Here is a 14559-nt window from a genome sequence, read left to right as displayed (position 1 = left end):
AGGTACCACCACATAAGTAGATACGTAGATACCTACTAGGTATAGTGTATTATAGAATATTATTTTTATTTTGTAAAAACAGCACATACAAATTAGTACTTGGTGCTATTTTGATTGATAAAAGTATCTATCTGTATGTTTGCTACTTGCTTATGATCCAACTGCCCAATTCAATTTTTAGTTAGCACAAAGCTGAACAAAACCTGGAGAAGACTGATACTTTTAATTTCGGAAAGTAATTTTTACAGGTTTAAAAATCTGGATTCACATGGGAATAGTCATGGGCAAAATAAGTACAATTTAGTTAGTTTTAGTAGCCTACATCAAAAGTTTTAGTTTTTCCACAAGAAGAAGTTGCCACAAATAAAGACTTTTCTTTCTGTTTTTCTATTCCGTACCTAACTGTGTCACAGAAAGAACTAATGGGGATGCTAAAATGGTTTTAATTTATAAGAGACTGCTTAATTGTTTTAAATACCAGTTCCCCCTGGCAGAATCAGAAAAACTATGTTTCAGGGGTGAAAAATGTAAACCGGAAAAGCTCGCGGCTGGTAAAATTCACAGTGCCTTACCTAGTTGCAGGAAAACGGAACACGAATGAAATCGAAAGGCTATCACTGAGTCAGCGTCTTAGCTTACGTTTAGTCTGTACCAGTTCACCTTGACAATGAAAGTGAATTGGACAATGTGAACCAAGCTTTTGTATAAAAACCGGAGCACAACTTCAGAAATTATTCAGTTGCCAGCATAACCAGAATAAACATGTACGCTAAGGTGTGTTTGTGATTTCAATTTGAATAATTCATTTTTTTATGAGCTTAATAGATATAATTATTCTAATATATTTTTTATCGTTTACAGTTGATCATCGCTCTTTGCGCTTTAGGCGTTGCCCACGGTAGCGTGCTGCACTCCGCCCCAGTGGCGTACAGCAGCCACGCCTACGCTGCTCCCGCGGCCGTCGTCTCCAGGACTATCACCCCCGCAGTCAGCTCTGTGTCTTCCTACTCCAGCCAGACCTCTCACGGCTCTCCCGTCGCTACCTACGCCGCGGCTCCCGTCGCGACCTACGCTGCGGCTCCCGTCGCCACCTACGCCGCTGCTCCCGTGGCTACCTACGCCGCCGCTCCCGCCATCAGCACCTACGCCGCTGCCCCCGCTGTAGTGACCAGGACCATCTCTCCCGCCAGCACCTCCTACTCTTCCTACTCGACCTCCACCTCTCACGGTTCCCCCGTCGCGACTTACGCCGCCGCCGCTCCCGCCGTCGCCTACGCCGCTCCCGCCGTAGCCGTGTCCCGCACCATCGCCCCCGCGGTGTCCTCTTACTCCGCCTACAACACCCAGACCGCTCACGGAGGTATCGTCGGAGCCAGCTACGCTGCCCCCGCTCTGGCCTCATACGCCAGGACCTACGCCGCCCCCGCCATCGCATCTTACGCCAGGACTTACTCCGCCCCGGCTGCGTACGCTAACTACGCTTCTCCTCTCGTCTCCACCTACGCCGCGGGCGCTCCCATCCTCCGATCAGCTGTGTCGTACTCCGCCGTACCCGCCGTGTCCAACATTGCCTACAATGCCCACGGTGCCAACTACGGCTGGTAATCTGAATCAAAAAAAATTGTACCTGTAAATATTATACGAATAAAATGACTTCTCGATAAGTAAAGTTACTAAGTGGTTTTAATATCCTTCCAAACGATGTGGAAAAACAAGGTTTTCATTATGTAAATAGAATTTAGGTAGAGAAGTTACACGTTGCATTGCAAAGTTACACCATATTCAACTTTGATTTATTTTTCTTTTGTGACTGAACAAATAAAAATCTTACCGTTAGGTACCTACTCTAAAAATTCAGGATCATTATTTCAATAAGTAATAGAGACTTTTAAAAAGGGAATTTTCTTTGCAATTTTATTACTTTTATTTTTTGAAATTGATTTCCTATTTATTTCCTTGATATCTATTAGGTATAGGTAGGTACTTGGTTAATTTAATTTCAAGCGGATAAGAATATTAATTAGTTTGATTAAATTAATATCCGTAATCAAATTACCCATTAAAGAATTAATTAAAGGTGAAGCAGTTTTAAAAATAGTCTTTTCAACAATAAATTAGACATTTTTAAAACCAGAGCACCTATTGACATTCCTGGCATCAGATTAAGGCTTAGGTTAAGGTCAAACACGTGTCACTCGAAGAAATATTACAAGTCATAAGTTCAATCAAACATGCGAAGACTTACCTATAGTTTTGTTTTCATTTTTTACTAGCTGATGCCCACGACTTCGTCCGCGTGAATTAGGTTTTTAAAAATCCTGTGGGAACTCTTTGATTTTCCGGGATAAAAAGTAGTCCATGTCACTCTCCAGGTCTTAAACTCACTGTACCTGTACCCATGCAAAAAATTACATTGAGCCATGACAAAGTAACATAAATAACTTTTTTTTTTCCTTTTTTTTCTCTTTTGGCTTTACAAAGATTAGCCAATGTCAAGTTTGTAGTTATTTACAAGTTAGGGAAACTATATAAGTATGGACTTCGACTGTGCCGGCGCTCGCCAACATACGCGCGGCACCCCTTTAGAGCGCTTCCCAGTCAGTTTCACCACCAAAAAACATCGATGAAACACAAAAACCAGCAAAAAAACACTCCAAAAAGACACCGCACGTGCGCCAGCTAACGCCACCACAGACGACATAAATAACTTTTGCATAGATATAATAAGGGTAGTGATAGGATCAATATTTTAACGTTTGTAATTTATAGACTAGCGCTTTGCTGCAATCAGACACGCAAGCAAGGCTTCATCATCAGCCTACGATAGAGCACGCTTACCAAAAACTATTAAAGTGTCAGTAACTATACTGTCAGAGTGAACTAGAGTTTGGGAACTCTCGGTTTAATCCTGATATGTCAAATATTAGGCTATGGTGACGTGAAATCATAAAAATAGGCTACCATGACGGTACCTGCGTCAAATGTAGGTACTAACATTTGACGCCTGCCAGTGACGTCGAGGTCTCAATGTTATAAGTTCCCTAACTGTCGTGAACTGTGCAACTGTTGCGAAGGAAGACACAAATAAAAAACATGGATAATAAACTACAACTTAAAAAGTCATTCAAATAAGCCGTCGATTTATTATAAATACTTAATAAATAATACGAATAATTTTTTAGGTACCTAGTAGGTATAGTTAAGTGTAAATAAAGATATTTTTCATTTTTTTCATAGTTAGAACCACAGAACCACACGTAGGTATAGTTAGAACGGTTAGTTGGAATAAAGTGACGATAGCCTGGGTAGCGTCGTCTTCAGACGTCTGGCATAACGTTCGATACCGCACTTACTTTTTACTTTTCGGAGTTATGTGCGTTTTAATATCAATGAAGCAATTAAATATCACTTGTTTAGCGGTGACGGAAAACTTCGTGAGGAAATCTGCATGCCTTGGGAATTCTCCATAATGTTCTCAAAGGTGTGTGATGTCTGCCAATCCGCAATCGGCCAGCGTGGTGGACTGTCCAAACCTTTCTCATTCTGAAAGGAGCCTCGTGCTTAGTAGTGTGTGAGGCGGAGTTGATTATAGTGTTGATGTTGATGATGATAGTTAGAATCGATAAAGATTGCACTCTAGGTACCCCAACCCTAGTTCGTTTCGAGGGCCAGAACCTACCTTTTTTTTCAAAATACTCGTAATAATAAAATATGTAGTAGGTAACTAATTTATAATATTGAATTATTAATAAAAACAGTGCACTAAATTTGACTAGTACCTACTATTATCGTACTAAGTACCTACACTATCCAACACACCTATAGGCTTTAAGCAGTAAGGCCGCCTTTGCATACAATCGTTTTAACCGACTTCAAAAAAGGAGGACGTTCTCAATTCATCGGAATTTTTTTTTTGTTTTTTTTTTTTATTCTTTATGTATGTTCCCCAATTACTCAAAAGACGCCTGGACCGAAATTATTTTTTACTTTTTAGTGTTTGAAGTTGGTTTTATTTATTTTTTGAAAAGTTTTTTAGTTTTTTGTTTTTTTTCGGGTTTTCCTTTTTTTAAAGCCTCTTATTAGTTTAAATTCTTCTTCGTATATTGTTATCGAACTGTTAAACAATTTTTCGTCTACCTACTCCAATGTTGAAATTTTGCAAAAAGATAATATCTATTATTGGGCTTGGATTATAATAGATGAGGTTTCAATGAGCATTTATGTTATCATGGAGGTGGGAGTGAGACATTATCTGATGATGGCATAATATTATGGAAGGGCAGGCAATTTCGGACTCGTTTGCATTTTTCATGTATATTTTCAAAAATACAATTCCAAGAACCTGTTGATGAAGATAAAAGTGGGCACTGGAACTCCCTGATGGCATATGGCAGCATAGTCATGTTTAACTTCTATATTATGAATGAATGAATGAATATACTTTTATTGTACACCACAAAATTAGTACAGATTATATTATTATGTTTTCATAAATAAGTTTTTAATCGTTATAAGTAGTAGGTGCGAGTTTAGCTTTACATTTAGCTTATTCCATTCAATCCAACTGATTTATGAGAAGTAGATCCATAATATTGTATGCGATAAAATCACTAGCTGTTGTCACACCGACGACGTTCAAGCCGATCAAAGCCTTATCGAGTGTGGCTAAGACCATAGACGACTCAGTACACAACAGCTATGATGATATATAATACCTTGCAAGATGTATTGAGATGACAGCTAGTGTACATATATATATCCTTTCCATAAAATCAATACGATAAGTGAAATATTATATTTTTAACCCCCGACCCAAAAAGAGGGGTGTTATAAGTTTGACGTGTGTATATGTGGCATCGTAGCTCCTAAACTGATGAACCAATTTTAATTTAGTTTTTTTTTAATTTAGTTTTTTTTTGTTTGAAAGGTGGCTTGATCCGAGAGTGTTCTTAGCTATAATCCAAGAAAAATGAAAGTTATCAGCTCCTTTCTAGTTACTGTAACCTTCACTTGTCGGGGGTGTTATAAATTTTTAATTTACACTCGTACATGTATGGAATAGAGTATATTGATAAAGGATTACCTATCTACAAGTAGATGGTACCTAAATTCCTTCACTTGTCGGGGGTGTTATAAATTTTTAATTTACACTCGTACATGTATGGAATAGAGTATATTGATAAAGGATTACCTATCTACAAGTAGATGGTACCTAAATTGCAAAAATGGAAAACCTCTGAGTTTTTTTGAGCGTGTCAGCGATGCACCTACTTATGGTTCCTAGTAGTTTTTTAAGATTTGGAAAAAATCAAACAACAAGTAGATATTATATTTTGTCGTAAGTACGCTGTTAAACTTGAAAACAATCGAAAGGCTATCACCAAAGTCGATCCATATATATACATTTGCCCAAAAAAAGCTGATCCTTGCTTGCCTTGGCAGTGAAAGTGAAACTGAAGTAGTTAATATTGTGAATGAAAATTTTGGTATAAAAACCAGAGCAATCGCTACGGAAATTACTCAGTTTTTGAATTCAATAACATAAACATGTACGCTAAGGTATGTATGCCACTTATATTTAAATATAATTAACTTATTATGATATTAATAATCGAGAAATGTTGGCATCACAAGGAGCTTGGATAGCAACTGGTAAATGCAGCTTTTGTAAAACTATTACTAACTGGATTGGACGGACGATCTCAAGCTGAGAGCCGCTGTTATCCATCGCGTTTTGTCGCGCTCCTTGCGGGAGACCTGTGACCATCTGTTGAAACGTCCAGTGTGATAAGATTCTTCACCATTTTTGCAATGTGAAAGCTTAATTATTCCTCTTTCTTTGTTGCAGTTGATCGTAGCTCTGTGCGCCGTAGGGCTTGTTCGTGGCAGCGGCTTATTGGCGGCCGCTCCTATTGCATACAGCAGCCACGCTATCGCGGCACCAGCTGCAGTCGTCTCCCGGACTATCACCCCCGCGGTCTCCTCCATCTCCTCCTACTCTACCCAGACCGCGCACGCTGCCCCCATCGCGACCTACGCCGCGGCTCCCGTCGCTGCCTACGCCGCTCCCCTAATCTCTAGGAGCTACGCCGCTCCCGCCATCAGCACCTACGCCGCTGCCCCCGCTGTAGTCACCCGGACTATCGCTCCCGCCAGCACCTCTTACTCTTCCTACTCGTCCACCACCTCTCACGGTTCCCCCGTCGCCACTTACGCCGCCGCCGCTCCGGCTGTCGCCGTTGCCGCCCCCGCTGTAGCCACTTACGCTGCCCCAGCTATCACCTCCTACGCCAGGACTTACGCCGCCCCCGCTATCGCCTCTTACTCCAGGGCGTACGCCACCCCCCTCGTCTCCACTTACGCCGCGGCCGCTCCCGTCCTCCGCTCAGCTGTGTCGTACTCCGCTGCACCCGCCGTTTCTCACATTTCCTACAACGCCCACGGCGCCAACTACGCTTGGTAAACTGAGTTCCTGTTACACGACAATTGATAGTCAAAACAAAATGTATAAATAAATAAACATGTTCATGTTATAATCTATGGTTTTATTATATGACGAGTAGGTAAGCACTAATATTATTCTAACATGCCATAAAAGCAAAATATCAGAAAGGTGCAAAACAGTCTTTTTAATATTTCATAAGACAAAGCTCGCCTACCTAGTACCTAGGCATCCAATTCGACTTTTATGAACAAGTTACTGCTAGTATCTAGATTATGATCTTGAAGTTAGTAAACGTATGCATTTAAATATTAAAGGTGTTCCGTTCCTACTATCTACGTCCTACGTTAGTAAAAATCACAAACTTCATTTCTTTATATAAGTGTATATACAGCGAGCTAACGAGCAGATGGGTCACCTGATGCTAAGTGATTACCGCCACCCATGAACAATTGCTGCACCAGAGTAAACGCCAAAAGAAGCCGTTGCTGGCATTTCAGGAATTTGTTGGTTCGCCCCTTGAATAACCCATGTTGAAATCCAGTGGTGTTTCACAAAGTATTTTCTTTATATCGAACGAAAGCCATACTTAATTATTAATTTTATCGGTTGGATCGGTATTAATTTTAACTCTCAATAATGAAGTTATGAGTTATCCTTTAACAAGCTGATTCAATGGAACAAGCGAAAACACAATTATTATAATTTTATTTAAATGCAATAATTAGGTATGCTGATTAAAATAATATTTTTGTCCATGGTTATTATTTTATTGAGTTTAACTTCCTAGCACATACCTACCTACGCATTAGCTTTGCATGGGTCTTCGGGTCTAGGAGAGGACTGTAAACTCTGAAAAATCTTTAGTCATCTGATTTTAATATGATCAGTAGGTATAGAGTGAATTTGGAACTGTTGAAGGCGATTAGGTCTTAGGATTGATTAGGTCTCTAAACCTAGGTAAGTAGGTTAGAGACCTAATAAACATTTCGTGTTCCTTCACACGCGCTTACCTATATTCCATAACTAGTGTTTTGCTCGGTGCGCGAGCTGCTAAAGCAGCTCGCGTGACGTGGTTAGGTTTATGAGTTGTATTAAACCGATTTTTTTTATTAAGATACAAAATTCATCCCAAAAACACCATAAAACGATACCCATATCGATTTTTTTCTTAAAAAGTGCATGTCCGCCATCTTGGATTTCAAAATAAATGTCATTATCAAAATCAGCACCCTGGAAAACCCTGAAAACGACATCCATATTATTTTTTGTAGATTAGGATAATAATTTAGTAGGGTGCGTGGGTGCGCGGACCACTAAAGTGGTCCGCGAGCATGCAGAGTTTGTTCCACCGAGTAGACCTTCGGACCCTGATTATCTTTTGCCAAGAAACCACTCTTCCATCTTTTATAGCCTCCGAGATAGACACCGACGAAATTTGTACGGCGGCCATCTTGTTTTTCCAAAATTTTCCACTTTTTCTATTAATCGTTTACTACATTCTTCAAAGATTGCGAGTTTCAACGAAATCGGTTGGAAAACAAAAGAGTTGCAAAAATCATATAGGCCGCCATCTTGTTTTTCTGAAATGTCATAATTTTTCCCTACTCGTCTCCCCCACCCGAACACATCTCGCCTACATTATCGTATCGTTTTTTGTCTCTTTCCAGGAGAATGAGACATTCAATATTCGCCATACAAAATGTATGGGAAAATAAATTCCGCCATTTTGAATTTTTTTTCTATTCATCGAGTAGACCTTTGGATCCTGATCCTCTTTTGCCAAGAAACCGCACCTCCATCTTTTATACCCTCCGAGCTGGACGCCGGCGAAATTTGTATGGCGGCCATCTTTTCTTCGCCATTTTGAATTTTTTTTCAGCTTTTTGGCAATTGGATGATGTCATGAATGACATTTGGTCGAGCACCCCCCACCTATCTTCAATACCTTGAGCGGACCCTTCACCCGTCTTCGACATCCTCGATCATCAGCTATTTCCAAATTTTTCCTCGATTTTTTTTTTATTTTCTATACGAAACCATCAATGGAAAAAAAAATTTCATACAAAATTTTACAGGAGGAGTTTTTGGGGAAAATTTCGAAAAACTCCCCAAATGTGGCAACACCGTTTACATATTTCGATACTGCTGGTTGAGTCACACAATCGATTCATACATGTCGACTTTCCAAAATGTTGCCAACTGCTTCAAAAACGTGGTCAAAATTTCGAAAAATTAAAAAAAATACAAAATGGCCGCCAACTCGTTTCACAGAAAGATTTTACACTGTTTCATAATTTTCCTATTAACTACAGGATATACCGCTCCCGATGACGTTTCAATCTCTCATCTCGCTCGCACCCACGCGAAAGGGGATACCGTGAAAAAGACCGTGTCGAAAATCACTTTTTCTTTGATAAATTCCAGTGTTGCCAGTCTCCGGCGACAAAAATACCGAAATGTCATTTGTATGATCAAAACACATAATCGCTCATACTCGGATTTTGCGAAAATTCCGTATTTCGATTTTTTTCAATTTCCCGAAAATCTTGAAATTTCCGCAAAAAATGGGGTAATTTTTTCCTCCAATCTATACCTCGAGCCTATACGTACAATCGCTTCATAGAAGCCGAATCGCTCCGATGTTTTCAACCTTGGGATATTTAACTTTAAAAATTGCGTTTTTTCGTACCTCTAACATAATGGCCGCCACGACAGCCGCCATCTTGAATTTTTAAAAACTACCCCCATTCCGTCAAAATTAAGGATAATCGTGGGCGAAACCAGAAAAAAATTATAAGTTTCAATTTCCCGTTTCGGGTCTGTGGCGCCGCGGTTCGGGGTCGAAAAATCAAAAATTTTAAAACGCTACGGCTCGGCCGCCATCTGGTTTTTCCAATTTTTTCCACATTTTCTGGTAATCGTTTACAACATTCTTTGATAGTTGCGAGTTTGAACGGAGTCCCTTAGAAAACAAAGGAGCTGCAAATATCACCTCGGCCGCCATCTTGTTTTTCTGAAATGTCATAATTTTTCCCCAGAGGGTTCCCGAATCCGACCACATCTCCCCTACATCACTATATCATTTTCCATCTCTTTCTAGGAGAACAATTATGTCAATGAGTCAGTCAGTCAGTGAGTGGTAATCGAGCTATATATAGTATAACTAGTGTTTTGCTCGGTGCGCGAGCTGCTAAAGCAGCTCGCGTGACGTGGTTATGTTGACTTTATTATATTTAACCAAATTTATTTATTAAAATACACAATTCACCACAAAAACACATAAAACCCACACCCATATCAATTTTTTCTTAAAAAGTGCATGTCCACCAGCTTGGATCTAAAAATGAATGTCATTATCAAAATCAGCACCCTGGAAAACTCTGAAAACGACATCCATATCATTTTTTGTAAAAACGGGGTAGTTGAGGTTAATAAAGTAGGGTGCGTGGGTGCGCGGACCACTAAAGTGGTCCGCGAGCATGTAGAGTTTGTTTCACTGAGTAGACCTCCGGATCCTGATCATATTTTGCCAAGAAACCACTCTTCCATCTTTTATAGCCTCCGAGATAGACACCGACGAAATTTGTACGGCGGCCATCTTGTTTTTCCAAAATTTTCCACTTTTTCTATTAATCATTTACTACTTTCTTCAAAGATTGCGAGTTTCAACGAAATCGGTTGGAAAACAAAAGAGTTGCAAAAATCATATAGGCCGCCATCTTGTTTTTCTGAAATGTCATAATTTTTCCGTACTCATATCGCGCATCCGAACATATCTCCCATACATCAATGTATCGTTTTCCGTCTCTTTCTAGGAGAATGAGACATTCAATATTCGCCATACATTTTCTATGGGAAAATAAATTCCGCCATTTTGAATTTTTTTTCTATTCATCAAGTAGACCTTCGGACCCTGATCATCTCATGCCACGAAACCACACTTCCATCTTTTATACCCTCCGAGCTGGACACCGGCGAAATTTGTATGGCGGCCATCTTTTCTTCGCCATTTTGAATTTTTTTTCAGTTTTTTGGCAATTGGATGACGTCATGAATGACATTTGCTCGAGCACGCCCCACCTATCTTCAATACCTTGAGCGGACCCTTCACCCGTCTCCAATATCCTCAATCATCAGCTCTCTCCATAATTTTGGCTTACTAAGTTTTTGTTTTCTATATAACACCATCAGTGAAAAAAAAATTTTTCATACAAAATTTTACAGGAGTTTCTTAGTTGAAAATCTCGTAAATCTCCCCAAAAGTGGCAACACTGTTTCTATATTTCGATATTGCCGACTGAGTCACACAATCGATTCATACATATTGACTTTCCAAAATGTTGCCAACTGCCTCAAAAACGTGATCAAAATTTCGAAAAATTAAAAAAAATACAAAATGGCCGCCAACTTATTTCACACAAAGATTTTACACGGTTTCATAATTTTCCTATTAACTACAGGATATACTGCTCCCGATGACGTTTCAATCTTTCCTCTCGCTCGCACCCACACGAAAGGGGATACCGTGAAAAAGACCGTGTCGAAAATCACTTTTACTTTGATAAATTCCAGTGTTGCCAGTCTCCGGTGACAAAAATACCCAAATGTCATTTGTACGAGCAAAACACATAATCACTCATACTCGGATTTTGCTAAAAGTGCGTATTTCTATTTTTTACAATTTCCCGAAAATCTTGAAATTTCCCTAAAAATTGGGTAATTTTTTCCCACCGATCTATACCTCGAATCAATACGTACAACCGCTTCATAGAAGCCGAATCGCTCCGATGTTGCCAACTTTGAGATATTTAACTTTTAAAATTGCGTTTTTTCGTACCTCTAACATAATGGCCGCCACGACAGCCGCCATCTTGAATTTTTAAAAATCACTCCCGTTTTGTCAAAATAGAGGATAATCGTCGGCGAAACCAAAAAAAAATATTATCTTCGATTACCCCGTCTCGGATCTGTGGCGCCGCGGTTCGGGGTCGAAAAATCAAAATTTTCAAAACGCTGCGGCTCGGCCGCCATCTTGTTTTTTCAATTTTTTCGACATTTCCCATTAATCGTTTACTATTTTCTTCAAAGTTTGCAAAATTCAACAAAATCGGTTGGAAAACAACGGAGCTGCAAAAATCACCTCGGCCGCCATCTTGTTTTTCTGAAATCTCATAATTTTTCCCCAGAGGGTTCCCGAATCCGAACACATCTCCCCTACATCATTATATCATTTTCCGTCTCTTTCTAGGAGAACAATTATGTCAATGAGTGAGTGAGTCAGTGAGTGGTAATTGAGCTATATATAGTATAATATAATAACTAGTATTTTGCTCGGTGCGCGAGCTGCTAAAGCAGCTCGCGTGACGTGGTTAGGTTGATAAGTATTAAAACGAATTTATTTATTAAGATAAAATAAAATATAAAAAACCCATAAAATGACAGGCATTTCTATTTTTTGTAGAAAATGTAAGTCCGCCATCTTGGATTTGAAAATAAATGTCATTATCAAAATCAGCACCCCGGGAAACCCTGAAAACGACATCCATATTATTTTTTGTAGATTAGGATAATAATTTAGTAGGGTGCGTGGGTGCGCGGACCACTAAAGTGGTCCGCGAGCATGCAGAGTTTGTTCCACCGAGTAGACCTTCGGACCCTGATTATCTTTTGCCAAGAAACCACTCTTCCATCTTTTATAGCCTCCGAGATAGACAACGACGAATTTTGTACGGCGGCCATCTTGTTTATCCAAAATTTTCCACTTTTTTTATTAATCGTTTACTACTTTCTTCAAAGGTTGCGAGTTTCAACGAAATCGGTTGGAAAACAAAAGAGTTGCAAAAATCACGTCGGTCGCCATCTTGTTTTTCTGAAATGTCATAATTTTTTCCTACTCATATCGCGCATCCAAATATATCTCCCATACATCAATGTATCGTTTTCTGTCTCTTTCTAGGAGAATGAGACATTCAATATTCGCCATACAAAATGTATGGGAAAATAAATTCCGCCATTTTGAATTTTTTTTCTATTCATCGAGTAGACCTTTGGATCCTGATCCTCTTTTGCCAAGAAACCGCACCTCCATCTTTTATACCCTCCGAGCTGGACGCCGGCGAAATTTGTATGGCGGCCATCTTTTCTTCGCCATTTTGAATTTTTTTTCAGCTTTTTGGCAATTGGATGATGTCATGAATGACATTTGGTCGAGCACCCCCCACCTATCTTCAATACCTTGAGCGGACCCTTCACCCGTCTTCGACATCCTCGATCATCAGCTATTTCCAAATTTTTCCTCGATTTTTTTTTTATTTTCTATACGAAACCATCAATGGAAAAAAAAATTTCATACAAAATTTTACAGGAGGAGTTTTTGGGGAAAATTTCGAAAAACTCCCCAAATGTGGCAACACCGTTTACATATTTCGATACTGCTGGTTGAGTCACACAATCGATTCATACATGTCGACTTTCCAAAATGTTGCCAACTGCTTCAAAAACGTGGTCAAAATTTCGAAAAATTAAAAAAAATACAAAATGGCCGCCAACTCGTTTCACAGAAAGATTTTACACTGTTTCATAATTTTCCTATTAACTACAGGATATACCGCTCCCGATGACGTTTCAATCTCTCATCTCGCTCGCACCCACGCGAAAGGGGATACCGTGAAAAAGACCGTGTCGAAAATCACTTTTTCTTTGATAAATTCCAGTGTTGCCAGTCTCCGGCGACAAAAATACCGAAATGTCATTTGTATGATCAAAACACATAATCGCTCATACTCGGATTTTGCGAAAATTCCGTATTTCGATTTTTTTCAATTTCCCGAAAATCTTGAAATTTCCGCAAAAAATGGGGTAATTTTTTCCTCCAATCTATACCTCGAGCCTATACGTACAATCGCTTCATAGAAGCCGAATCGCTCCGATGTTGTAAACCTTGGGATATTTAACTTTTAAAATTGCGTTTTTTCGTACCTCTAACATAATGGCCGCCACGACAGCCGCCATCTTGAATTTTTAAAAACTACCCCCATTCTGTCAAAATACAGGATAATCGTGGGCGAAACCAGAAAAAATAATTATCCTCGATTACCCCGTCTCGGATCTGTGGCGCCGCGGTTCGGGGTCGAAAAATCAAAATTTTGAAAACGCTACGGTTCGGCCGCCATCTTGTTTTTTCAATTTTTTCGACATTTCTCATTAATCGTTTACTACTTTCTTCAAAGTTTGCAAAATTCAACAAAATCGATTGGAAAACAACGGAGCTGCAAAAATCACCTCGGCCGCCATCTTGTTTTTCTGAAATGTCATAATTTTTCCCCAGAGGGTTCCCGAAACCAAACACAACTCCCCCACATCATTATATCATTTTCCGTCTCCTTCTAGGAGAACAATTATGTCAATGAGTCAGTGGTAATTGAGCTATATATAGTATAACTAGTGTTTTGCTCGGTGCGCGAGCTGCTAAAGCAGCTCGCGTGACGTGGTAAGGTTAACTTTTTATTATATAAAACCAAATTGATTTATTAAGATACATAATTCACCCCGAAATTCACCATAAAAAGACACCCATATCGATTTTTTTCTTAAAAAATGCATGTCCGCCATCTTGGATTTCAAAATAAATGTCGTTACCAAAATCAGCACCCTGGAAAACTCTGAAAACGACATCCATATCATTTTTTGTAATAACGGGGTAGTTGAGGCTAATAAAGTAGGGTGCGTGGGTGCGCGGACCACTAAAGTGGTCCGCGAGCATGCAGAGTTTGTTCCACCGAGTAGACCTTCGGACCCTGATCATCTTTTGCCAAGAAACCACTCTTCCATCTTTTATAGCCTCCGAGATAGACATCGACGAAATTTATACGGCGGCCATCTTGTTTTTCCAAAATTTTCCACTTTTCCTATTAATCGTTTACTACATTCTTCAAAGATTGCGAGTTTCAACGAAATCGGTTGGAAAACAAAAGAGTTGCAAAAATCACGTCGGCCGCCATCTTGTTTTTCTGAAATATCATAATTTTTCCCTACGCATATCGTGCACCCAAACATATCTCCCGAACATCATCGTATCGTTTATTGTTTCTTTCTAGGAGAATAAAACATAAAAT

At 39.5% G+C, this 14559-nt stretch overlaps 2 protein-coding genes across 2 annotated transcripts; both read left to right on the top strand.

Annotated features, from left to right (window-relative positions):
- Positions 1–535: 535 nt before the first annotated feature.
- LOC123870040 (cuticle protein 16.5-like) lies at positions 536–1673 on the top strand. The gene is made up of 2 exons (XM_045913202.1): positions 536–774; positions 862–1673. Exons 1-2 carry the CDS (start codon positions 763–765, stop codon positions 1603–1605), a joined length of 756 nt encoding a protein of 251 aa, XP_045769158.1. The 5' UTR covers positions 536–762; the 3' UTR covers positions 1606–1673.
- Positions 1674–5618: 3945 nt separating this feature from the next.
- Positions 5619–6463, top strand: LOC123870492 (cuticle protein 16.5-like). The gene is made up of 2 exons (XM_045913818.1): positions 5619–5652; positions 5793–6463. The coding sequence occupies exons 1-2, from the start codon at positions 5619–5621 to the stop codon at positions 6461–6463; spliced, it is 705 nt and encodes a 234-aa protein (XP_045769774.1).
- Positions 6464–14559: the final 8096 nt, after the last annotated feature.

Source organism: Maniola jurtina, chromosome 12 (genome assembly GCF_905333055.1).
Source record: "Maniola jurtina chromosome 12, ilManJurt1.1, whole genome shotgun sequence".
Taxonomy (NCBI): Eukaryota; Metazoa; Arthropoda; class Insecta; order Lepidoptera; family Nymphalidae; genus Maniola; species Maniola jurtina.
This window is presented reverse-complemented; position numbering and strand designations above follow the sequence as displayed.